Genomic DNA, 25,411 nt, shown 5'->3' with positions numbered 1-25,411 from the left:
TAATGACATGGACTTGGCCTAGAATTAATTACTCATAACTTGTTAACTTCTCCAATGAGCAGCTGTCACTTCAAACAGTTATAACTTCAGAGCATCATCTTGCATTTTAATAACATTGGAATTCTTTTAAATTTGGGAATTTGCAAAGTCCTGTGACATTCATTTCAATGACCAATTATCTTTGCATAAGTTTTAGATGCACAAAATCTTCCATATTTAAGATGAAGATCCCCACCCCTCCCCAGAAGAGATTTGCATTTTATTTTAAGTGCCTTTAATATTCCTTTTAGGACTCCCCCAAGTACTTTATTGCCAATTAAGTAGCTTTGAAGTGTAGTGCAAGCAACCACAAACAAAGTAATAAACCCACTTATGTTTTAATACTGAACAAACTCTGCCATGGGATCTTTTACATTCACTGGAAACAGAAAGCAGGGTCTCTGTTTAATGTTTCACCTCACAATGCAGCTCTCTTCACTTAAGTATTAAACCATATTTTTGTGCAGTGAAACATGAACCAGAGGTTTCTATTTGGAGGCTAGAATGCTTAACACGGCTGAAGATGCGGCTTAAATACCATGGTCAATTATTAAACCTTGCACTACCTGTGAGGTTTTAATGATTTCCTTTAAGTGCTCCAAAGCAGATCTTCGGATGTTAGGCTGTGGGTGATTAAGACTCAGCAATAGCGATGTGTCAGAATCTGTCAACAACTAAAAGAGTGATATTTAGTTAGAAGTTAATAAAGGATAGATTTTAACTTTCTTCCCCAAAGTCATTGCCTTTCCTGGGACACAGTTCCATAGGCCCCAAATCTAAATAGCCTTGTACTTAGAAGAGTAAAAATATTGTACGTCAGAAGCTATTGAACTTGCAAGAACAACTGTCAAAAATTACGATCCCATCCAATGTTCTTCCAGTGAGAGTCAACTAACAGCCATCCAAAGGAAAAACCGCACTTAATCTTCCCCTCTCTAATCCTGATGTCAATTGTACCTATGACCATGAACCACAAATAATAGGAAAGATGTTATTAAACTAGGAAGAGTGCAGAAAAGATTTACCAGGATGTTGCCTGGACTTGGGGGCTTGAATTACAAGGAGAGGTTGCGTAGACGAGGACTTTATTCCCTGGAATGTCGGAGATTGAGGGGTGACCTGATAGAGGTATACAAGATCATGAGGAGCATAGACAGGGTGAAAGCACATCGTCTTTTTCCCCAGAGAGGGGGTGCAAAAAACAAGAGGGTATAGGTTTAAGACCAGAGGCAAGAAATTTAAAACAGGACATCAGGGGCAGCTTCTTCACGCAAAGGATGGTGCATATTTGGAATGAGCTGCCAGAAATAGTGGTTGAGGTGAGCACATTAGCAACATTTAAAAGCCATCTAGGTAAGTACATGGATAGGAGAGGTTTAGAGGGCTATGGGTCAAATGTGGGCAGATGGGACTAGCTCGCTGGGCAACATAGTTGGCATGGACAAGTTGGGCCGAAGGGCCTGCTTCCATGCTGTATGACACTATGACTCTAACTAAACAAACTATAATCAAGGGCCCTTCCTGTGTCAATTACTGACCAAAGCATTTTGACATCCTATCCTCAAGCAACCTAGACAAAAAAGGGCAGCACAGTGATGCTGCAGGTGGTGCACTGTCTCAGTTCCAGTGACCTGGGTTCAACCCTGACTTCTGAGGCTATCTGTCTGGAGTTAGTGGTTAGAATTTATGTCCATTTCAAGAGCCAGGCAGGACATGCCACTTTTAAGACTGCAGTTCTGACAATGCAGTACTCACTCCCAACCCACAATTACATGTTCCACTCTCTGGGAATGTGATGTGACTTTAACCGCCACTTTCTCAAATGACCGTGGGATAAGACTGATGTGGAAGGATGAAGACTCAGATTGCAATTCTCAAATAGATTAAAAGAAATACAATCAAAGACTAGCATTTAAGTGTGTGGAAGTTTTAGAACGTTGTAGGGAGGAGGAAGGACCAGGAGTCCAAAGAACAACAGCATCTGTTGCCAGAAGGATGCCAATTCCACTTAGCCAATTCCAGTACTGGAAACAGGCACTTCAACAGGGATAGCCAGTTAAATCCTAGCATTAGTGCTGGCATCAAGATGGAAGATGTGCCTCAATAAGTTCCATAATTAGAAAGTCCTTAGAAAGAATATGAGAATAATGACCTTTGATGAAGCACTGTGGATACAAGAATCCGTAAAGCTGGAGCTTGTGGCATTCAGTTGCACCATCAAGCAATGCCTGGTCAGTTACAAAGAAAACTGTGCAAGGGAAGAAAAAGGGTTCCTCTCCAACAATATACATCAGTTCCAATCTAACTTTACACTCCAACTGCAACAATTTATAAATTTCAATTCCTACTCCAGTTTGTGTTGCAGGGAGATGCTGGGCTGATCAATTGAGTCAAATTTGAGGTTAGGCACAGACATATTGCCCTAGTGCACCCTGTGTAGATGACAGACAGCAAGAGAGAATGAGAGAAATGGGCAGGGAAGAAATATTTCCATCAATGTGACATGAAATAGGGCCCTTATTAAGGAGATAAAATAACTTTTCAAATCTATTGCAGCTTTGGAAGATACAACGGTAAATCATCCATAGAAATGCTTGCGGTACAACCAAGAACAGGTCTTCCTCTAACAGCAATTCCTGAAAGCAATTTCTTATTTAAAAAAGCTCAGTATTACAGTTTCTATGATGCAATGAGATCAGAATGAAAGCATTCATTGTTTCACTTAAATGTAATTTAATTCTAAAGAGCCACGACCATCAGTTTTATTTTCAAATTGCACCACAAAAATCAAAAAATGAAATTTACTGCAAAGCAGATTTTTAAAAACCATGCCACACCATTGAGCATTAAAATCAATTTTACCTGATACTTTGCACTGCTCAAAGACAGAGAGATAAACTGGTTGAAGACATCTTGCTCTCTCTGGGTTGTAAATTTATTCATTTGGCTTCCCAAAGATAATTCATAAGCTTTGGGGTACCTTCATTGGAAGAAAAAGAAATCTTTACACAGGAATTAAAGAAAGCCTATAAAATACATCGTTGAAATTATACTTTCAGGAAATGTTTAAAATAGGCTTAAAAATGGTTATCTTTGTTTTCAGATCAACAAATTCAATAACTGCAGCAGCCTGAAAATCTAAAAACTTTTCCTTTTGGTGGTATGCACTCTTTCCTTTCTTAACCATCTACTACCAGACATCAAAATCTTAAGTTGAATTAAAATGACCCTTCACTGCCAAGTTGCACTATCCCAGTGTTACCTGTCCTAACAAATGGGTAAAGTATTGCAGCATATTCTTGAAGCAATACAACTGACAGCAGAAATGCATTGCAGCCCTTTCTCCAAAAATTGTGCTACCATTTTGCATTCAAAGTTCGAATTCTTTAAAGGCAGATACATCCTTGACAATACGACAAAAGTGCCTTCAGTTCAAAGAGGCACACACACTTGCATGATGTGTGTGCGTATATATAGTTGGACTGCAAGCTAACCTTACCTTGTTTCCAATAGTCTGACCAAGGGCATAATTTTCTGATTTAATGCAGAGAGACTGTCAGGGTCAATATCCTGTGTCGAATGAGAAATATACTCCTCAAGAAGCTTGCTGGAAAACAATTCAGATGTTGCATGAACTAAATCAACAATAAAGATAAATGAACCATAGCAGTAAATCTCTAAACTACAGCCAGATATTTATCTATATAAATCCTACCCAAAGATTGCTGGCTACAGGTCCTTACAGATGATGTGTGTTTAACAGTTGCAATAACACATTATTCAGCAAATTTATCACATGGCAAATCTACTCCACAGAATTTGACACAGATAATCTATCACTTACTAACACAAGATTTGAGTGTCAGTTTTATTCTGAACCAGCTAATCTCCCATAACACAAGACAAACTTAAACAAAATTCAGGAATCCTTCGTTGAAAAACATGCCCCCTTATACTTAGCTTGCAATCCTTAGTTTACATTTATGCATGGTATAACTATACTCATTTAGTTATTTATTTCATAGTTTTACTGGGAAATCAATTTTATCATACATTAAACAAACCTTTTTTTTAAATTGTGCATAGTTCAGAGCATAAATATTGTCATCAGACTTTAAGCCAGCAAGATCTTTCCTCTTTCTTGAATAAAAGGAAGTTACAGGAATGAGAGGTACTGATCAGAATATGTGATAGGATAAGTGAGCATATGGGATACCAAAGGGGGACAATGACACCAAGGTAGGAAGGTCAGGAGGCTTGGATTTTGGGGGACAAGCGGGTATATCTAAAGGCAGTGGTGGTATGCTAAATCATGCATGAGCACACAGATCAAATAGTGTGAAGAGATGTACACATTTGACATATTTTTCTGCATGAATTGTTACAATTTTATTTTCCTGGAAATATTAAAAAAAAGTGAAGAACCAAAAGTGTGGAATAAAATTTAAGAGAAAAGTTTATGTTACGTGACGAACAAAGAAGAAAGTATCAAAGTAGAAAGAGAAACACAATCACCAAAAAAAAAATTTGTCCAATCTCAATACAAATGTCAGTCACAAAAAATGTCATTATAAAACATAAAGAAGCAAAATGCAAACAATGTTTACTTGGCTACAGTTTGGTCCAAGTTGCTCTCCAGTGTAATAGTCTGAAGTACAGCTTCCAGAAGTTGGAGGTGTGTTTGGGAACCAGGACTTTTTTCATTTTCTTCAGCTGTTTCAGGAAGAGAAACAAAATAATTTAATGAGTCACACAACAGTTTACGTTACTAGATGCCACAGGAGATAAAAAGTTGATAAAACTGATAAAAAGTGATGAAATGGATTTGGTAGACTGATAGTTCATCTCTTACAAACAGAAATCAAATTCAGACCAGTAAGTAAGATTTTTAAATGAAGCGAGTCTGACATTTCTTAATTCAGTTCTTAGTATTTTCAAGCTTCAGGTGAAATTATTTATATTAAATTGTGGAGAGCTCACTGGTTAATTACTATAACCAGTAGATATTGGTAGCATGGGACAGATTTTCATAACTTGGTCATGGTATATTGTTGTAAGAGTGCTGAAAGCTTCATTAAGTCTTTCTGAATAATCCTAACTAAGGAGCAACAAAATGCTTGGCCTGATACACCGATGAAGAGTCAATGACCTGAAACATCGACTTTTGGCTCTCTCTCCACAGTCACTGCTTCACCTACTGAATATTCCCAGAATTTCATGTTTTCGTTTCAGATTTCCAGAATCTGCAGTTTTCTAGTCGAGAAGAAATAATGTTATGAATGGCCGGTACTTTTTTTTAAAATTAATTTTCAGAACCCACATATTGCTGACAAGGTCAGTATTTATTGCTGATCACTGCCCTTGAGCTGCCTTCATGAACCACTACAGTCCTTTTAGTGAAGGATTTCTCACTATTGTTGGGGAGGGATTCCAGGATTTAGAAATGACAATTTCCAAACCTAGGTGGTACACGTCTTGGAGGGGAACCTGCAAGTGGTGGTGTTCCCATCCAACTGCTGCCTCATCCTTCTTGGTGATAGAGGTCATGGGTTTAAGAGCTGTTGAAGGAGTAATCTGGGTGAATCACTGCAGTGATTTTTGCAATCATATATTAAGAAAATACTTGGATCACAGATGATTGAATAATTATATTCTGCCAAAAGCTGAGGCTTGCAGAAGTGCAAGATCCTTGGTTGAAAACCAATGATGAATCAACTGTTTGAAGGAGATGTGCTGGTCCATAGATGGGAACAACATCTATTGGCACAAGATTGGGATGAGACTTGAATACCTTAAATGTGTTGTCAAACACATGAAAAACAGCCATTTGGCAGAGGAACAGTGTTTGTGGAACCAAATCCCAGGGAGGATTTAATGGTTTCAGATCAAGTCAAAAGGAAAATGATACAAAAAAGTCCTGAATAATGAAGGATGTCCAGATAAAGAGGAAATGAGTTTGCACATCTAAGTTTGTTAAAAGTCACTGGTGAATATGTTTTTTTAAACATCTACAGGCCCTCCCCAGGTTACGGCAGGGTGAACTATTAGTAACCTGAACAGTTCACAAATCAGAAATGTGGCCGCAAGCCAAGTTCCCCCACATCAGATGCCTGCAGCCCTGGAGCAGTCGGCAAGTCCTTTCCACCAGTCTCCCAAATGCTCATATGTACGGACTGTACGCAAGCCAGGTGTTTGTAAGCTGGGGAGGACCATATCCCAGTTTAATTGTGACAGCTTACATTATTATTTTTAAGTTAAATTGCTGTGAATTGATACAGCAGGTTGTTGTATATACAACTGCAACATCTGTAATAAACCTCAGATGTAGTGTCTTCACTTCAAGGGTACACCTTCTGAACAGAGGATATTGAATACTACTTTTTGCCCAGAAGAACTAATCTACAAAAGCAAAATAAAGTGACAAATGCATTTTCCACAATTTTGTCACAAAGCTGTAGTTCGAGCACATAACTGAAAATGATATCCTGCTGTAGCATGGAGGGATTGCTTCATGATCAGAGGTACTGTATTTTATTGTGCTTAAAAATGACATTTTGCCTGCATAATGACTCCAGCACTTCAAACAAATTCAGAGACTGTGAAATGCCTACAGACATTGAAGACTCATGACAAGATGTTATGTCACATCTTTTGTTCTTTCAATTACGTAACACAGAACATAAAACATTACAGCACAGTACAGGCCCTTTGGCCCACAATGTTGTGCCAACATTTTACCTGCTCTAAGATCTATCTAACCCTTCCCTCCCATATAGCCCTCCATTTCTCTATTCATGTGTTTATCTAAGAGTCTCTTAAATGTCCCTAATCAATCTGCCCCCACAACCTCTGCAGGCAGTGCGTTCCACGCTCTCACCATTCTCTGTGTAAAAAAACTTACCTCTTACATCCCCTTTATATCATCCTCCAATCACCTTAAAGTTATGGCCCCTCGTGTGAGCCGTTGTCGCCCTGGGAGAAAGTCTCTGACTGTCCACTCGATCTATGCCTTTTATCATTTCACTATCTCATCCTCCTCTCCAAAGAGAAAAGCCCTAGCTCACTCAACCTATCCTCATAAGACATACTCTCCAATCCAGGCAATGTCCCGGTAAATCTCCTCTGCACCCTCTCTAAAGCTTCCACATCCTTCCTATAATGAGGCGACCAGAACTGAACACAATACTCCAAGTGTGGTCTAACCAGAGTTCTATAGAGTTGCAAAATCTCCTCAAGGCTCTTGAATTCAATACCCTGACTAATGAAGGCCAACACACCATATGCCTTCTTAACACAACCTGTGCGGCAACCTTGAGGGATCTATGGACTTGGACCCCAAGATCCCTCTGTTCTTCCACACTGCTTTGCGTCCTGCCATTAACCTTGTATTCTGCCCGCAAATTCGATCTCCCGAAGTGTATCACTTCACAGTTTTCCCGGTTGAACTCCATCTGCCACTTCTTAGCCCAGCTCTGCATCCCAGTTGTAATTTTCAACAACTTTCTACACTATCCACAACACCACCAACCTTTGTATCATCAGCAAACTTACTAACTCATCCTTCCATATCCTCATCCAAGTAATTTATAAAAAAAATCACAAAGAGCAGGGGTCCCAGAACAGATCCCTGCGGAACACCACTGGTCACTGACCTCCAGGCAGAATAAGCTCCATCTACCAACACCTCCTGTCTTCTATGAGCGAGCCAATTCTGAATCCACACAGCCAAGTTTCCCTGGATCCCATATCTCCTGACTTTCTGTGAATTAGCCTTGGATAAGGAACCTTATCAAACACCTTACTAAAATCCATGTACACCACATCCACTGCTCTACCTTCATCAACATGCTTTGTCACATCCTCAAAGAATTCAATCAGGCTTGTGAGACACAACATGCCCCTCACAAAGCCATGCTGACTGTCCCTAATCAGCCTATGCTTCTCCAAATGTCCGTAAGTCCTGTCTCTAAGAATCTTCTCCAGTAATTTGCCCGTCACTGAAGTAAGACTCACTGGTCTGTAATTCCCAGGGTTATCCCTACTCCCTTTCTTAAACAAAGGAACAACATTTGCCACCCTCCAATCATCTGGCACTACTCCTGTGGCCAGTGAGGACGCAAAGATCGTCGCCAAAGGCACAGCAATCTCTTCCCTCGCCTCCCTTAATAACCTCAGATATATCCCGTCTGGACCCAATGACTTATCTATGCTAACGTTTTTCAGAAGTTCCAGAATACCCTCTTCCCTCACATTGACATACCCCAGCATATCAGCCTGTCGTACGCCATCCTCATAAATGTCAAGATCTCTCTCACTGGTGAATACTGAAGCAAAGTATTTATTAAGGACCTCCCCTACCTCTTCCGACTCCAGGCACGTTTCCTCTTTTATCCCTGATCGGTCCTACCCTCACTCTAATTATCCTCCTATTCTTCACATACGTGTAGAACGCCTTGGGGTTTTCTTTGATCCAACTCGCCAAGGACTTTTCATGCCCACTTCTAGCTCTCCTAAGTCCATTCTTAAGCTCCCTCCTGGCTACCTTGTAACTCTCCAGAGCCCTATCTGATCCATGCTTTCCAAACCTCAGGTAAGCTTCTTTCTTCCTCTTGACAAGATATGCTCCATCTCTTGCACAGTTCCTTCACTCTGCCATCCTTACCCTGCCTCAATGGGACAAACCTATCCAGAACCCCATGCAGGTATTCCTTAAACAACCTCCACATTTCTGCTGTGCACTTCCCCAAGAACATCTGTTCCCAATTTACGGTCTCAAGTTCCTGCCTAATAGCATCATAATTCCCCCTCCCCTAGTTAAATAGTCTCCCATATTGTCTGCTCCTATCCCTCTCCAAGGCTATGTTCAAGGTCAAGGAGTTATGGTCATTTTCTCTAAAATGCTCTCCCACTGAGAGATCTGAAACCCGATCAGGCTCATTGCCTAATACCAGGTCCAGTATCGCCTCTCCTCTAGTCGGCCTGTCCACATACTGTGTCAGGAATCCTTCCTGGACACACCTAACGAACTCCATCCCATCTATCCCCTTTACACTAAGGAGATGCCAATCAATATTAGGGAAGTTTAAATCACCCATGACAACAACCCTGTTATTTTTACACCTCTCCAAAATCTGCCTCCTGATCTGCTTCTCAGTGTCTCTGCTGCTATTGGGGGGGGGGGGGGGGGGGGGGGGGGGGAGGTGGGGGGGAAGGTCTGTAGAATACTCCTAATAGACTGATCGCTCCCTTCCTGTTTCTGACTTCCACCTACACTAACTCAGTAGACGATCCTTCCAGGACATCCTCCCTTTCTACAGATGTGACACTGTCCCTGATCAGCAAAGCCACTCCCCCACATTTTACCTCTGTCCCTGTCCCTTTTGAAACATCTAAACCCCGGAATATCCATCAGCCATTCCTGCTCTTGCAACAGCCAAGTCTCTGTAATGACCACCACGTCATAGTTCCACATACTTACCCATGCTCTAAGTTCATCAGTCTTGTTCCTGATACTTCTTGCATTAAAGTAGACACACTTCAGCCCATCCAACGGACTGCAATTTTGCCCTTTCAAATGCCTGTCCTTCCTCACAGTCTTTCTACACTCTGCATCTACTTGTACACTAAATGCACCAACCTCTGACCTATCACTCTGGTTCCCATCCCCTTGCCAAACTAGTTTAAACCCTCCCCAACAGTTCTAGCAAACCTGTCCGCAAGAATATTGGTCCCTCTCCAGTTCAGGTGTAAGCTGTCCCTTTTGTACAGGTTGTACCTTCCTCAGAAGAGATCCCAATGAACAACAAATCTGAAACCCTGTCGCCTGCACCAATTCCTTAGCCATGCATTCACCTGCCAAATCATCCTATTCTTACTCTCACAGGCGCGTGGCAACATACCATTCGGGAGTCTCTTTCACATCCACAGAATCTCCTGTCTGCCCCCCTTACTATTCTTAAATATTTGCTTGATTTAGTTCAAGTGTTAAGACTTTCTTAACCGTGTAGGTTTCGTTGGTAGTGGCAAACACAACACGTGCTCCTGCCAAGCACCCAGTTAATTCAGAAGTCAATTAGAGATCATTAACTGAAGTCAGCCAAGTCAAATCTTGCAAGTGGGAACACAAATCTGTGGGTTCTGTTAAAGCACAGCTTCCATACTGATGGATTATGGTTTTCCTGAGACAATGGCGAAGTTTCTATTTAAATAATTATTGTTATTTCTGTTGAGTGAACTCATCAGAACAGAAAGCAGCAAATCAGGGCCCATCACATCCTTTGCCATTAGGGAGCTTTGGGGTACTTCTTATGTTCTGGACAACCATGGGTGCAGGAAGCATTGTCAGACAGAGGGGCATGAGCACTGGATTTTGAGGTAGAACAACAGTTGATATCATTACAGTCCATCCATTAGGGTGAGTGCATGTTTCAGAAGGTGGTCACCCTACTGCTCAAAAGAGTGGAGGGAGGTGGCTGGGCAATTGCCAGACAGACAAAAAAAAAATAAAGAGTAGAATGAAAGTTCAAGAGACCTTCTGAGGACATCCTGGACTCCAACTAGCTCTGAATACTGATGACAGAATGCGTTCACTTGGAGCGTAGCCAGAGCCATAACCCAGCTAGAGAGAGCAAGAGAGGATAAACAGCCAGAGGTCACGGCCCACACTGGTATCAATGACCAAGGTAGAAAAAGGGATGAGGACCTGCAGGAGGATTTCAGGCAGATAGACTGGTTGAAAGTGAACGTTCAGTCGCATATAGGCCAGACCAGATAAGAATGGGAGATTTCCTTCCAAGTGACCAGGGTGTTTTTTTAATGATGATCTAGCCATTTCACAGTCACCATAACTGAAATAGTAAAGGTGGAATTGTATCATTTTAAATTATCTACCTGCTGTCGTGGGACTGAAAGTCATGGTTTTAGATGAACAGTCCAAGTCTCTAAATACTAACCAGTGATGTAACCACTATGTCGCTCTGCACAGGTACCCAACAAAATTGTATTAAAGTTGGCAGATAGTGACAGCCATATCTGTATGATTTCACTATGTCTATGTGTATCCAAGAATGTCTATTATTTTTAAAAAAATCAGAATAGTACCTGTGATAATGGAATGGATCAGATTGGGGAGAAGATGATTGAGCAGAGGAGAAACTTTATACCGAGCATCAATCTCTTGGAGATTTATGATAAGGTCAGGGATGTTACAGAGATTATTAAAGGTCCTGCAAAATAAAGACCACAATGATCAGACAATGGAGCATCTAAAATTCTTATCACGTGTCCCTTCCTTCCAAACTAACCAACGTTTTATACAGAAAATTATTTTACACTAGGAAATGGATAAATGGTGAATTCTCCCGGATAGAATCTTAAGTTGAGAAAAAAGTACACCACTTCAAAATGCAGAAACAGTAACCAGCCTCTGAGAAATGTAACATTCTGAATGACATTACTTTTATCAATAAGATATCAATGCTATTGAAATTGTTTCACTAATAGGTTATTTTCATCATTGCTTCGCACACACTTCATTTTAAAGACATTCTGAAAATGGATGTATTCTGAACACATCTCAGGAATTTCAGCAATATGTACTGCTTAAACAGTTTTTGCTCAAATATTTCAAGATAGCAATTTTAAAATAGTATCATAAATCACTAGTCCAAGAATTTAACATGACAGAACATTATTAAACATGTCCTGTTAAAATGAAAGCAATGAAGCACTTACTTTTGACTAATCTTTTCACTCTTTTGACGCTGCAGTAAAATAATCAGGCAACTTAGTCCCTCTCGTATCAGAGTTGGGATCTTTACAAGCACTTTGCAGATTTGCTGGGCCAGAGTGTTTACCAGAGAAGGCTCCAAGACAACTTTCACAGCAAGCTGAGAGATTATCATGTATGTAGCAGCTCTGTAATCTGCCAATGAAGACTTCAGTCCCTACAAAATTAGAAGACAAGCATATTCAATTCCAGATACCCAAAAATACTGGCAACAAGCAAAGATGAACTTACGTGGGAACACTTGGCATCAGAGGTTACGAGTGAACAATCAGGGCAAACAGGCATCACTGCAACAAAGACTGCTATGTCATATATTTGATCCCAATTATTGCTGGGTGTATTAAGAAGCAAAGTTAGATCAGTTCTTAACTATTCTATCTAGACTTTGTTAAATTAATGCTTTACTTGTAGCTTCTGCAATGCAAAGGAGTGAGCAGGGTTAACTTGTGAGCAATCTAAATTTTTAACATTTTTAATAAAATGGAAACCAATGCTTTCTCACATGCATTAACTTCATCCACACACAAAATTTATTACCTTCTGGATATATGGAAGCAACTTGGCGATGATGGAGTCAGTTACTTTATCTACAGCACTTAATGCTGCAACTATGGTAGATGCATAAAAAGAAAACAGAACTCTCAAATGTGCTGCACTGTTGGGATAGTCAGCAAATGCCTGGGGGGAAAAATGTGAAATAAATAACTGTTAGAATTACTTGAAATTAGAATCTTTTTTACATCCCAAATGTGACAAATTTTTCTCCCAATGGCTCTTGTCTGTGTCGTTAAACATTAGCCATTCTTCATTTGGGAGGCCAACACATGCCAGTGGAGGACATCACATGCCAGTCTGGTCTGTATCTGCTGACCTAAATATACGTCCAAATACCAGCAGCTAATACAGACAGCAATGGCAACCACAGGGACTACTTTCTCTTCCCTAGCTATGGGACGGTGAAACCAACAGCAGAGCCCTCCTGATCTCTGGTTCAGTTATAAACCTTGCAAAGCCTTTAGGAATCCTTTGTTTTGCACTTGACAGTACTTTTACAATCACAGAGAAAAAAAATATTCAAAGTAAATTACAGGTGAAGCAAAATCTTTTAAATCCGAATTTGTTTTGAACATACAAACCTTGACTGCCTTGATTACCAAACTACAGATAAAATCCATAAAGTCCAGATCTTTGTAACAATGCGTGATTAAAGTGCTTCTTGCCAATGGGATGCCTGGTTTCTGTGGGACAATGGAAAATGCAACATCTTATTGGACTGGTTGTTTTCAATAGCTGCTGCTGTGTCAACCAAACAGAGAATGTCCATATCAAATTAGATTACACACCCGGTGCATCTCTTCCCCAATTTAAATGCCAACTTGTACCTCATTTAACAGCAATTTCCTCTGTATAACAATAACTATGATTACAAATGAAAATCAAAAAACCTAAGATGCTGGTAATCCGAAATAGAAACATGCTGGAAATGTTCAAGAACTAAAAGGTTAACTTTCTTTCTTCTCTTTCCACAGATAATGCCTGACTTGCTGAACCTTTTCCAGTATGTTCTATTTATATTTCAAGTATATAGTTTTATCTCCCACAGAATAATCTTCCCCCCCACCCCTTTAACTTAAAGCTAAATCAACTGGGTCAAATGCCACTTACTCATCTTCAAGCAACAGTGATCAAGTGTGGCTGAGATTGAGGCTATTTGTTTGCAATAAAGTTGAAGCATTACCTACAGATGTTACCAATGGGGACGTCCATTTGAAGGATTCCTCAGTGACAATTTCAATGTGAATTATTTACCGAATCGCCAATACAAACAACATAGTAAATTAATGAGTCATTAAAAAATGGCCCTGTTAACCCACGAGATGCATACTAAAATACCTGTTCAGAAATCAAGATACTTGACATTAGCCAACTTAGAAACTGCACTTTAGAAATAATCAACTAAAATGCAACATTAAATATTAGCCCAAATACACTGTGATTTTTACAACATGCTGATTAAATTCAACCTTTTGGATTTTTTTTTAAATTTCCAAAGTAAAACTTAAATACCTACAAAAATTCATGGGATTACACATGTATGATTCAGTAGACCAAAATATTTGCATACCCCAGCTTTAATTACATTGTTTGAACATTATCTACCTGTATGCACTGTAACCAATGCCAACGATAAGTTGGGTCTTTGAGTGCAAGGAGCTGAACGGTTCTCACAAACACTTTTGTCTCATGATAGGGAAGAATGCAGCCAATCAAACTGTCCTGATTATACAGATGGATATGGAATCTAGAAAGATATAGACATACAAGGTAAGAACGCAATGTCCTAGTTCACTTTAAATGAAAAGTTCTCAGGACTTCACACAGCAATGAACCTTCTAATCCAAAAGAGTATCATTCAATAAAATGTTTCACTTTGCTTTGATAGAAATCTACTGATTCATCGTTAATATTTGCTACTGCAAGAATCTATGGAGGTGCAGCAATCAGTTAGGAAGTCAAATGGTATGTTGTCCTTGATTACAAGAGGATTCAAATACAGGAGTAAAGATATTTTACTGCATTATAGGGCTTTGTTGAGAATGCATCTGGTGTACTGTGTACAGTTTTGGTCTCGGTACCTAAAAAGTGGATATAGAGGGGCTGAAGTGAAAATTCACTGGAAAGGTTCCAGAGGGGGCAGGTTTGCTGCATAAGGAAAAATTGGGTATAGGGCTGTATTGCCAAGAGTATAGAAGAATAAAGGGGGATTTCATTAATACCTACAAAATTCCTACAGAACTTGACAGGCTGGATGCTGGGAGTATGTTTCCCCTGACTGATGAGACCAGGAATCACAGCTTCAGAATGAAGGGTAGGCCATTTAGGATTGAGATGGGGAGAAATTTCTTCACTCAAAGGGTGATGAATCTTTGGAATTCTCTATCCCAGAGGATTGTGGAAACTCAGTCACTGAGTTCATTCAAAACATCGATCAACAGATTTTTAGACATTAAGGGGATCAACAAGTTTGATGTGGCAGTGGCACAACTAAGGAGAAATGCTGCCTCGCAGCTCCAGCAACCCAGGTTCAGTCCTGCCCTTGGGTGCTGATGGGGATGGTCAGAGGCCACTCCATTTAATAACACAAAGATGCAAGATTTTAGCCTACCTGCCCAACAAAAGTTATGTTATTCAAGTTACCTGTGAATAAGCCATTCAAGGCACTTCTGGGCAGGCTTTAGCATAAAGAACGGAGATAAACGTGTTAGGAAACGCAATATATTCTCATCGAGCTGGGCATTCACTTCTTTAGTCTGAACACTACGCTCTAGACCTTTGGAAGCTTGGCTGAAGAGCGTTGACTGAAATTCTTCAAAAGCTGGATCAATTCCAATAAGTTCCTCGAGACCAGTACATCCTATATTTGGAATACAATAATAATGGAAAGAATAATTAAACAAGTACATAGTGGTATTATGACATTAGAGCTTCCTACTTTTTTCAATCCAATTAAAAGTAGTAATAGGTGTCACACTCTTGTGCTATTTGTCCCTTTTACAACTACTTGGGAAGCTAGAGAAGAAATTGCAGGAACTCTGGTTGAGATATATGCACCATCATTAGCGATGGGTGAAGTGCCAGAAGAATGGAGGGTGTCTAATGTTGTGCCTTTATTTAAGAAGGGCTGCAAAGAAAAATCTGGGAACTATAGACCAGTAAACCTAACATCTGTGGTAGGTAATTTACTCGAGGGGATGCTGAGGGATAAGATATACAAGCATTTGGAAAGACAGGGGTTACTGGGGATAGTCAGCACAACTTTGTGCATGGGAGATATGTCTCACGAATCTGAGTTTCTTGAAGAAGTAACCAAGAAGGTCAATGAGAGCAGGGAGGTAGACGTGGTCTATATGCACTTCAGTAAGGCCTTTGATAAAGTTCTGCATGGTAGGCTGCTAAGGAAGGTTACATCGCATGGAATCCAGGGAGAGCTGGCTACTTGGATACACAATTGACTTGATGGTAGGAAACAAAGAGCGATGATGGAAGGTTGTTTTTCGGACTGGAGGCCTGTGACTAGTGGTGTTCCCCAGGGGTCAGTGTGAGGCCCATTGCGATTTGTCATCTATATCGATGTTTGTAATGAGAATGTACAAGGCATGGTTAGTAAGTTTGTAGATTTCACGAAAATAGGTGGTGTCGTTTGAAGATGGTTATCAGGATTTACTGAGGGATCTTGATCAGCTAGGTAAGTGGGTCAAGGAATGGCAAATGGAGTTTAATTCCGATAAGTGTGAGGTGTTGTATTTTGGGAAGACAAGTGAGGGTAGGACTTACATGGTGAATGGCAGGGCCCTGGGGAGTGTTGTAGAACAGAGGGACTTAGGAGTTCAAGTACATGGTTCATTGGAAGTGGTGTCGCAGGTGGACAGGGTGGTGAAGAAGGCTTTTGACACGCTAGAGGCCTGGTGGGTGTGGAGGGGGTAGGGGTTACTTAAGGTGGGAGAATTCACTGTTCATGCCATTAGGCTGCAAGGTTCCAAGACGGAAAAGGAGGTGCTGTTCCTCCAGTTTGCCCTTGGAATTCTCCTGGCAGTGGAGGAGGCCGAGGACTGACATATCAGTGATAGTGTGGGAGGGGGAGTTGCAACGGGGAGATGCAGATCGCAGTTACAGAGCACAGGTGTTCTATGAAACGGTCACCTAGTCTGCATTTGATCTCAAGATTTAAGAATTTTGTTTGTTTCAATGAGATCACACTGAACTTCAGAAGTACAAGGTCAAGTCTACCTCATCTCTTCCTATAGCAGAGCAGAGGGATCTGGGGGTTCATATCCACAGATCACTGAAAGTTGCCTCACAGGTGGATAGGGTAGTTAAGAAAGCTTATGGGGTGTTGGCATTCATAAGTCATGGGATTGAGTTTAAGAGCCGCGAGGTAATGATGCAGCTCCACAAAACTGGTTAGACCACACTTGGAGTACGGTGTCCAGTTCTAGTCACCTCATTATAGGAAAGATGTGGAAGCATTGGAAAGGGTGCAGAGATTTATCAAGATGCTGCCTGGTTTAGAGAGTATGCATTATGAGGAGCGACTAAGGGAGCTAGGGCTTTACTCTTTGGAGAGAAGGAGGATGAGAGGAGACATGATAGAGGTATACAAAATATTAAGAGGAACAGATAGAGTGGACAGCCAGCGCTTCTTTCCCAGGGCACCAATGCTCAATACAAGAGGGCATGGCTTTAAAGTAATGGGTGGGAAGTTCAAGGGAGATATCAGAGGGAGTTTTTTTACCCAGAGAGTGGTTGGGGTGTGGAATGCACTGCCTGGGGTAGTGGTGGAGGCAGGTACATTGGTCAAATTCAAGAGATTGCTAGATAAGCATATGGAGGAATTTAAAATAGAGGGATATGTGGGAGGAACGGGTTAGATAGTCAGGCAAGGTTTAAAGGTTGGCACAACATTGTGGGCCAAAGGGTCTATATTGTGCTGTACTGTTCTATGATATGACAAGCCCACAATTCTAGGAATCAATCCACTGGACCTTTGCTACACTCCATCTATCCAAGGTTTATCCTTCCATAGATAGTGACTCTAGACCTCAAATGTTCCTTCTCTACTCTACTCTTTTACTCAGATCCAATTTCAATAAAAGACAAAACACCATTTATCTTCCTAACAGCTTTCTGTGCTGCATGTTGTTAACTTCCAGTGATTGGTGCACAAAGACATCAAGATCCCTCTGAACATCAGCCCATTTCAATTCTGCACCATTTAAAAAAACTGATTGTTTTTAAATCAACGTTATCTTATGTTCTTCAGATTAATCCCCTCTGCCATATCCTTCAAAATTCTATCTTCCTGCAGCCTCTCTGTGTCTTCCTCACAGCTCACACTGCACCCTGAATCTCTGCAATAACTCAGGGCAATTTAAGAATGATAATAAATGTATGATGAGGTAAGAATGGCATATGTACTCAGTAAAGCAATCATCCAGCAAAGAAAGCAACTACTTGGCTCATCACAGCCAAGCTGGGATCAAGGACAACCTTAACGCACTTATATAAACTGAGAACACATACACCTATGTGACCAGAAACAGCCTCAGTTTAACTTCTTTAAGGAATGCTATGCTGTCATCTTTCAACAATACACCAGAGTGTCAGTCTTTTGCAAATTGTACTGTGAAGTATAAAGTTCACTGCTTTGAATTACTTTCATTAATATAATTTAAAAGGCGCACAAAAATTACTTCTTTTAAATGAGTTGTATTGCTTTTTGAAATTAAACATCAAAGACTTTAACAAAGGAAATTCATGGCTAGCTTTGGTTTTCACAGTGATCTTGGTGGCAGTCACGAAGAGAGTCAGTACTCCAGTGAATATTGATCACAAAGGTTATCAGGCAATCAGCATTGTTATAGCCAAGGTTAAAACATGATTCCAAACAGGACTTCAAAAGAATTGAGAGATAAATTAATAGTAACTAACTGGCAGATATTGTAGGATGTCTCAGTTCAGGAAAAAACTGAACATTTTAAGATGATGATCTTGAGTATATGCACATATACTATAAGAAAGTTCAACCCAAAATTGGATTGAATAGGAAAACTTAACATGGGAATAAAATAAACTCCACATATCAAGATACAGAAAGGCTACAGATGGTTTTGTAGCAGTGAAGTAATAAAATGGCAAGTGCTACCAATAATCTGTTCCACATTTGGCACTCCTTGATTATAGTGGTAACAATGCTCAAGGTAAACTTGCTGAGGGCTGGTAACACAGATGTATCCAGCACTTACCTATGGCAAAGAAAGTCTCCCTGTCAATAGTAGCAGCTTCCTTGCAATCAAACAACAATGACGCTACTTCTTTACGAGAGAGAAGACTTGCATCATTTTGGGGGAGTGCCAAACGCTTCAGCTGATAGGCTAAAGAGGTCATCTTGCTTTTCCTAAAACAAGGGGAAAAAAAGCATTTAAGGTCATGTTCTCAGCATGGGAATTTGATTTTTAATAAATTTAAATCTGTTGTACATCTTCCAAAATAATCTTGTTACTTCAAAAGGCATGTATTTCTATAGCACCTATCATGTCTCCTTCAAAACATCCTGAAACATTTTACAGCCACAGAAATACTTTTGATGTACTGCTGTAATGTAAAACAAATTGGTCCAATTGGTCCTGGTCCAACCACATAGACACCACAGTCAAGAAAGCTTACCAGCGTCTCTGCTTCCTCTGGAGGCTGAAGAAATTTGGCATGTCCCCTTTTACCCTCACCAATTTTTACTGATGCACCACAGAAAGCATCCTATCCAAACGCATCATGGCTTGCTATGACAACTGCTTTGCCCAAGACCGCAAGAAACCGCAGAGAATTGTGGACACAGCTCAGCACATCAGGGAACACAGTCTCCCCTCCATGGACTGTCTACACTTCTCGCTGCCTTTACTAAGCAGCCAACAAAATCAAAGACCCCACACCACCTCCATCCAGGGACCCTGGTGAGACAGAGATCCACCTGCACTTCCCTTAATATCATCTACTGCATTCAGTGCTCCAAGTATGGCCTCCTCTACATTGGCGAGACCAAATGCAGACTAGGTGACTGTTTCTCAAAACACCTGCACTCTGTCTGTAACCGCGATCTGCATCTCCCCGTTGCCAGTCACTTCAACTCCCCCTCCCACACTATCACTGATATGTCAGTCCTCGGCTTCCTCCACTGCCAGGAGAATTCCAAGCACAAACTGGAGGAACAGCGCCTCATTCTCCTTCTTGGAACCTTGCAGCCTAACGGCATGAACATTAAATTCTCCCAGTTTAAGTAACCCCCCCCCCCACCCCATGCTTCTTCTCTTCTTCCCTCTCCTAGCCTTTTCTAGCCCCTTTTCTTTTCCTTTCTCTCCTTACCTTTGACCCATCCCCCAGTGGATCTACTCTTCCCTCCACCCCCACACCCGCCGATCACCATTTCTTACCTGCATCTACACCTATCAGCAACCTGTGCTCACCCCACCTCCCCTCTTTTGACCACCTATCACTGCTCTTCTTTCCCCTCCTATATATTGGGCTTCCCCTTTTCCTATCCTCAGTCCTGAAGAAGGGTCCTGACCCGAAATATTGGCCGCCTGCTTTTCTCCACAGATGCTGTCTGGCCTGCTGAGTTCCTCCAGCATCATCGTGTTTTTCATCTAGACTCCAGCATCTGCAGTCTTTTGTTTTTGTAATGCACTTAACAAGTTCCAAGGTACTTTGCAGGACTTAACAAATAAAATTTCAAACCAAGACACTTAAAAAGGACATTAGGACAGCTAGGTCAAAGAAATGCGTTTAAAGGGAATGCCTTAAAGGTGAAGGAGAAGAAGAGGAGCTGTAGGAATCAACTAGGATCCAGACATCCCCTTCTGGTGGAAGAATGAAAAAAGGCGCATGCAAGAGACCAGAAATGGAAGTGGATGGTAAGAATGGTATTGGTATATTATTGTCACTTGTACCGAGGTACAGTGAAAAGTTTGCCTTACAAACTGATCGTACAGGTCAATTCATTACACAGTGCAGTTACATTGAGTCAGTACAGAGTGCATTGATGTAGTACAGGTAAAAACAATAACAGTACAGAGTAAAGTGTCACAGCTGCAGAGAAAGTGCAGTGCAATAAGGTGCAAGGTCACAGCAAGGTAGATTGTGAGGTCATAGTCCATCTCATTGTATAAGGGAACTGTTCAATAGTCTTATCAGTGGGGTAGAAGCTGTCCTTAAGTCTGGTGGTACGTGCCCTCAGGCTCCTGTATTTTCTACCCGATGGAAGAGGAGAGAAGAGAGAATGACCCGGGTGGGTGGGGTCTTTGATTATGCTGGCTGCTTCACCAAGACAGCAAGAGGTAAAGACAGAGTCCAAGGAGGGGAGGCTGGTGTCCGTAATGCGCTGGGCTGTGTCCACAACTCTGCAGTTTCTTGCGGTCCTGGGCAGAGCAGTTTCCGTACCAAGCCGTGATACATCCAGATAGGATGCTTTCTATGGTACATTGGTAAAAGTTGGTGAGAGTCGAAGGGGACAAACCAAATTTCTTTAGCCTCCTGAGGAAGTAGAGGTGCTGGTGAGCTTTCTTGGCCGTGGCATCTACGTGATTTGACCAGGACAGGGTGTTGGTGATGTTCGCTCCCAGGAACTTGAAGCTCTCAACCCTTTCGACCTCAGCACCATTGATGTAGACAGGTGCATGTACACCGCCCCTTTCCTGAAGTCAATGACCAGCTCTTTTGTTTTGTTGACATTGAGGGAAAGGCTGTTGTCATGACACCATTCCACTAAGCTCTCTATCTCCTTCCCGTACTCCAACTCATCGCTGTTTGAGATACGGCCTACAACAGTGGTATCATCTGAAAACTTGTAGATGGTAAAATGGTAAGAAGAGCACAGGGGTTGGGTTGGGTTGGGTTGGGTTGGGAGGGGGGGGGGGGGAAGAATTTCACAGCAGAAGAATTGAGGCAGGGACAGAGAATGGCAACTTTACAGAGCAGGCATAGTGGTGCAGCTCCAGAGACCCAGGTTCAATCCTGACCTTGGGTGCTGCCTTTGTAGTTTGCACATTCTCCCATGATCATATGGGTTTCCTCCCACATCCCAAAGACATGCAGGTCGACAGGTTAATTGGCCATTGTAAATTACCCCTAGCATGGAAGTGAGTGATAGAATCTGGGGAGAGTTGATGTGAATGTGGGGAGAATAAATTGAGATTAGTGTAAATAGGTACCAATGGTCAACAAGGGCTGACTGTATACTGTATGACTCCAGCATGCTGTACAAATTCAGCTTACGATTCAAGGACAATGCAGGATGAGCCAGCTAAGAGTCAACAATGGTGGGTCTGTAGTGATATAATGGGCAAGACAGTGTATAGGAAGCAGAACTTGTTCCCTGAAGGACATTACTGAACCAGATGATTTTTATGACAATTGGCTAGTTTAAATTCAAGTAAATGCAAATTATAAAAAACTGCAAATGCTCAAAATCTGACAAAAGATATCTTTATTAGTCACACGTACATTGAAACACACAGCGAAATGCATCTTTTGCGTAGTGTTCTGGGGGCAGTCCACACCAACGTAGCATGCCCACAACTTCCTAACCCGTACATCTTTGGAAGGTGGGAGGAAATCGGAGCACCCGAAGGAAACCCACGCAATGCTGGAAACACTCAGCAGGTCAGACAGCATCAGTGGAAGGAGGAAAAGAGTTAATGTTTCAGGTCTGATTCACTTTGTCAGAATTAGGAAAGAGAGAAAATAAGTTTTAAATTGCAGAAGAGGTGCTGCAGGGATGGGTAGGATAAAGGGGACATCTCTGATAAGGTGAGACCAGGGTGGCCATGGTGAGAGGCTGTTAAAGCAGTTATCTGATTTATAGGTTAATGAGGGAGGTCAGAGAGATAACACAAACAAAGGAATTTCAAAGTTGTGAAATGCAGAGCTGCAAGAAATGACCACCAGGTCAGTCTACGCTAGTGTCCTATTCAGCACTTCCTCATCCTCTCCACAATTTAAAACTAACTTGCTTTCTCCCTTTCCATTCCTGACAATGGATCTTTGACCTGATGTGTTCACTATTTCTCTTTCCACAGATGCTACAGGTCCTACTGAGTTTTTCCAGTTGCTTTAAATTCAATTTATTAAGTAAATCTGGAATTAAATTCTCCAGATGCCATTATCGTTCAGAGGTCAGGCTGCTAGTTAAATAACTTATCTGCATCCTGTGGAATCTGCAAATGCACCTGAGACATACACCCAAGATGCCAGTATGCCAACTTATTTCATAATCATCCACCTGTTTCACATTTCACTCAAACACATTACCCGTGCCCCAAAACAGTAAACTCAAGCACTCTGTGTTATGAAAATGTTACAACTTTTCCCCAAACATTCAATTACCACTTTTGGCTCAAATATGAAACCAATGTGTCAGAGAAGACAATACAGCTTGCAAAATTTAAAGCTACATTATACTTCCAAAGATTGTTGGCAGGAGACCAATTATCTCTAAGATGCAGGATGGGTATCCAAGTCACAGAAATATATTTCCAAAAGAAGTTTTATTTCCTTCACTTTCTTCGGTAGCACAATCAAAATCCTAAAGTATGACGGCGTATGCCTAGACTCCATTAATTCTCCCCCAACTTCAATTCAAGACGGTCACATAATTTGATTTAACCCATTTTCAAGCATGCCCAAGTCTCCCATGTGGAGACACAAGGTACCTCAGATGCTGGAATCTGGAGCAACGCACAGGGCGCTGGAGGAACTCAGTGGGTCGAGCAGCATCCACGGAAGGAAACGGACATCTGGAGTCTCGCCTTGAGTGTGTTTCCGTCCGTGGATGCTGCCCGACCCGCTGAGTTCCTCCAGCGCCCTGTGCATTGGCCGAGTCTCCACGTGTGTGAATGGATGCACCACGTCCGTTCTGTCCTTATCAGGGCATTAACTTCAATAATAAGTCGCTGCTTGACGACGCCACCCAAGCCATTTATTAAATAAAAAATCTGGTGCATCCGAGAAAGCGGTGACAGTGCACGAGATACCACAGCCCGAAGGACGGCGGCGTTGAGCTGCCCCCTGACCACGACCCGAGGGACAGCGGCACCCCAGCCCCCCGACCACAGTCCCAGGGACGGCAGCACCCCCGCCCCCTGACCACAGTCCCAGGGAGGGCGCCCCTACACACCCCCCGACCACAGTCCCAGGGAGGGCGCCCCCCCTGAACCCCCGACCACAGTCTCAGGGACGGCGCCCCTACCCCCCCCCGCCCACAGTCCCAGGGACGGCGCCCCCCACGACCCCAGTCCCAGGGAGAGCGACCCCCCCCCCCCGACCACAGTCCCAGGGAGGGCGACCCCCGACCAGTCCCAGGGAGGGCGACCCCCGACCAGTCCCAGGGAGGGCGACCCCCCCCCCCCGACCACAGTCCCAGGGAGGGCGACCCCCCCCCCCCGACCACAGTCCCAGGGAGGGCGACCCCCCCCCCCCGACCACAGTCCCAGGGAGGGCGACCCCCCCCCCCCCCCGACCACAGTCCCAGGGAGGGCGCCCCCCCCCCCCCCGACCACAGTCCCAGGGAGGGCGCCCCCCCCCCCCCCCGACCACAGTCCCAGGGAGGGCGACCCCCCCCCCCCGACCACAGTCCCAGGGAGGGCGACCCCCCCCCCCCGACCACAGTCCCAGGGAGGGCGACCCCCCCCCCCCCGACCACAGTCCCAGGGAGGGCGACCCCCCCCCCCCCCGACCACAGTCCCAGGGAGGGCGACCCCCCCCCCCCCGACCACAGTCCCCGGGAGGGCGACCCCCCCCCCCCCGACCACATTCCCAGGGAGGGCGACCCCCCCCCCCCGACCCCAGTCCCAGGGAGGGCGACCCCCCCCCCCCCGACCCCAGTCCCAGGGAGGGCGCCCCTCTCCCCCACCCCCCCGACCACAGTCCCAGGGAGGGCGCCCCTCTCGCCCCCCCCCGGACCACAGTCCCAGGGAGGGCCCCCCACTCCCGACCACAGCCCCCGGGACGGCGGCGCTGAGCTGCCTCGCTGACCACCGCTGCAACATGGGCCCGGCCTCCAACACCTCATGGATCAAACTCCTCCGTCAGAGCAACGCGATGACCCTGCGCCTCTCTCTCTGAAACTCACCTCACAGGTTAATTTCGGTTAAAACAACAAGTTTCTGTCCCGCTGTCCACATGGGAACCCGCACCACGCCGGACCCTGAGCCGCATCCACAGCTCAGACTCCCGTCTCAGGCGCCCCCCAGCGACTGGGAGGTGCAGCGCGGCTCTGACGCGGAGCCACTGTTGCAACTTGCCAGAGACTGGAGGGACTCAGCAGCTCATTTTCCCTCTTGGTGGAACGGCAGCACATTTTCCTTCTTGCAAGCTCGCAGCTTAACAGCATGAACATTGAATTCTCCCACTGTGTTATTATGCAGTTATAATAAAGAACTACAGTTCCCAGAAGGCAATGCAAGGGGTCACACGGGGAACGGGAAGTGGCTGGAAAGAGTGGGAACAGCCGGCCAGCCTGTTGTTATAAATCTGTGCAGTCTGTTGTTTTTCAATAAATGTTCAGATGTTAAACCTACACCAAGTTTGTCTCGTGATGAAGAACAAACATAACACCCACAACCAGCACCCAACCATGCTTCTTCTCTTCCCTTTCCTTGCCTATTTCTTTTCTACCCCTTTTTTCCCCTTTCTCTCCATCCTTTGACCCATCCCCCGGTGGATCTGCTCTCTCCTCCCCTGCACCGCTTTTCCCTCCTATATATTTGGCTTCCCCATTTCCGATTTTCAGTACTGAAGAAGGGTCCTGACCCAAAACGTTGACCATCTGCTTTTCTCCACGGATGCTGCCTGGCCTGCTGAGTTCCTCCAGCATCATTGTGTTTTTCTCCTGGATTCCAGCATCTGCAGTCCTTTGCTTCTCTAATTTTGTTGGAGGGACCCAGCAGGTCAGGCAGTGTCCGTGGTGGGAAATGGACAGTTGACGTTTCGGGTCGAGACCCTTCCTCTGGAGTCTAGTCTTGAGTGCCAAGTGAA

At 43.2% G+C, this 25,411-nt stretch overlaps 1 protein-coding gene across 2 annotated transcripts in view; it reads right to left on the bottom strand.

Moving 5' to 3' along the window:
* The window catches only part of heatr1 (HEAT repeat containing 1), an 82,559-nt gene extending 57,934 nt beyond the window's left edge, over positions 1–24,625 (bottom strand). Inside the window, exons 1-12 of one of the 2 annotated variants that reach the window (XM_052011300.1) lie at positions 24,507–24,625; positions 18,631–18,782; positions 15,026–15,242; positions 13,988–14,129; positions 12,964–13,065; positions 12,365–12,505; positions 11,773–11,984; positions 11,140–11,264; positions 4,647–4,752; positions 3,539–3,646; positions 2,902–3,019; positions 606–713 (exon numbers count right to left, since the gene is read on the bottom strand). In XM_052011300.1, coding sequence (XP_051867260.1) covers positions 606–713; positions 2,902–3,019; positions 3,539–3,646; positions 4,647–4,752; positions 11,140–11,264; positions 11,773–11,984; positions 12,365–12,505; positions 12,964–13,065; positions 13,988–14,129; positions 15,026–15,242; positions 18,631–18,772 — 1,521 coding nt within the window. In that variant the 5' untranslated portion in view covers positions 18,773–18,782; positions 24,507–24,625. The remainder of the gene's footprint in view (positions 1–605; positions 714–2,901; positions 3,020–3,538; positions 3,647–4,646; positions 4,753–11,139; positions 11,265–11,772; positions 11,985–12,364; positions 12,506–12,963; positions 13,066–13,987; positions 14,130–15,025; positions 15,243–18,630; positions 18,783–24,506) is intronic. The other variant, XM_052011301.1, reaches the window with a different exon arrangement.
* Positions 24,626–25,411: the final 786 nt, after the last annotated feature.

This window comes from Pristis pectinata, chromosome 3 (genome assembly GCF_009764475.1).
Source record: "Pristis pectinata isolate sPriPec2 chromosome 3, sPriPec2.1.pri, whole genome shotgun sequence".
In the NCBI taxonomy this organism is placed as follows: Eukaryota; Metazoa; Chordata; class Chondrichthyes; order Rhinopristiformes; family Pristidae; genus Pristis; species Pristis pectinata.
Note: the sequence above shows the minus strand (reverse complement) of the source record. Positions and strands in the feature narration are given on the sequence as shown.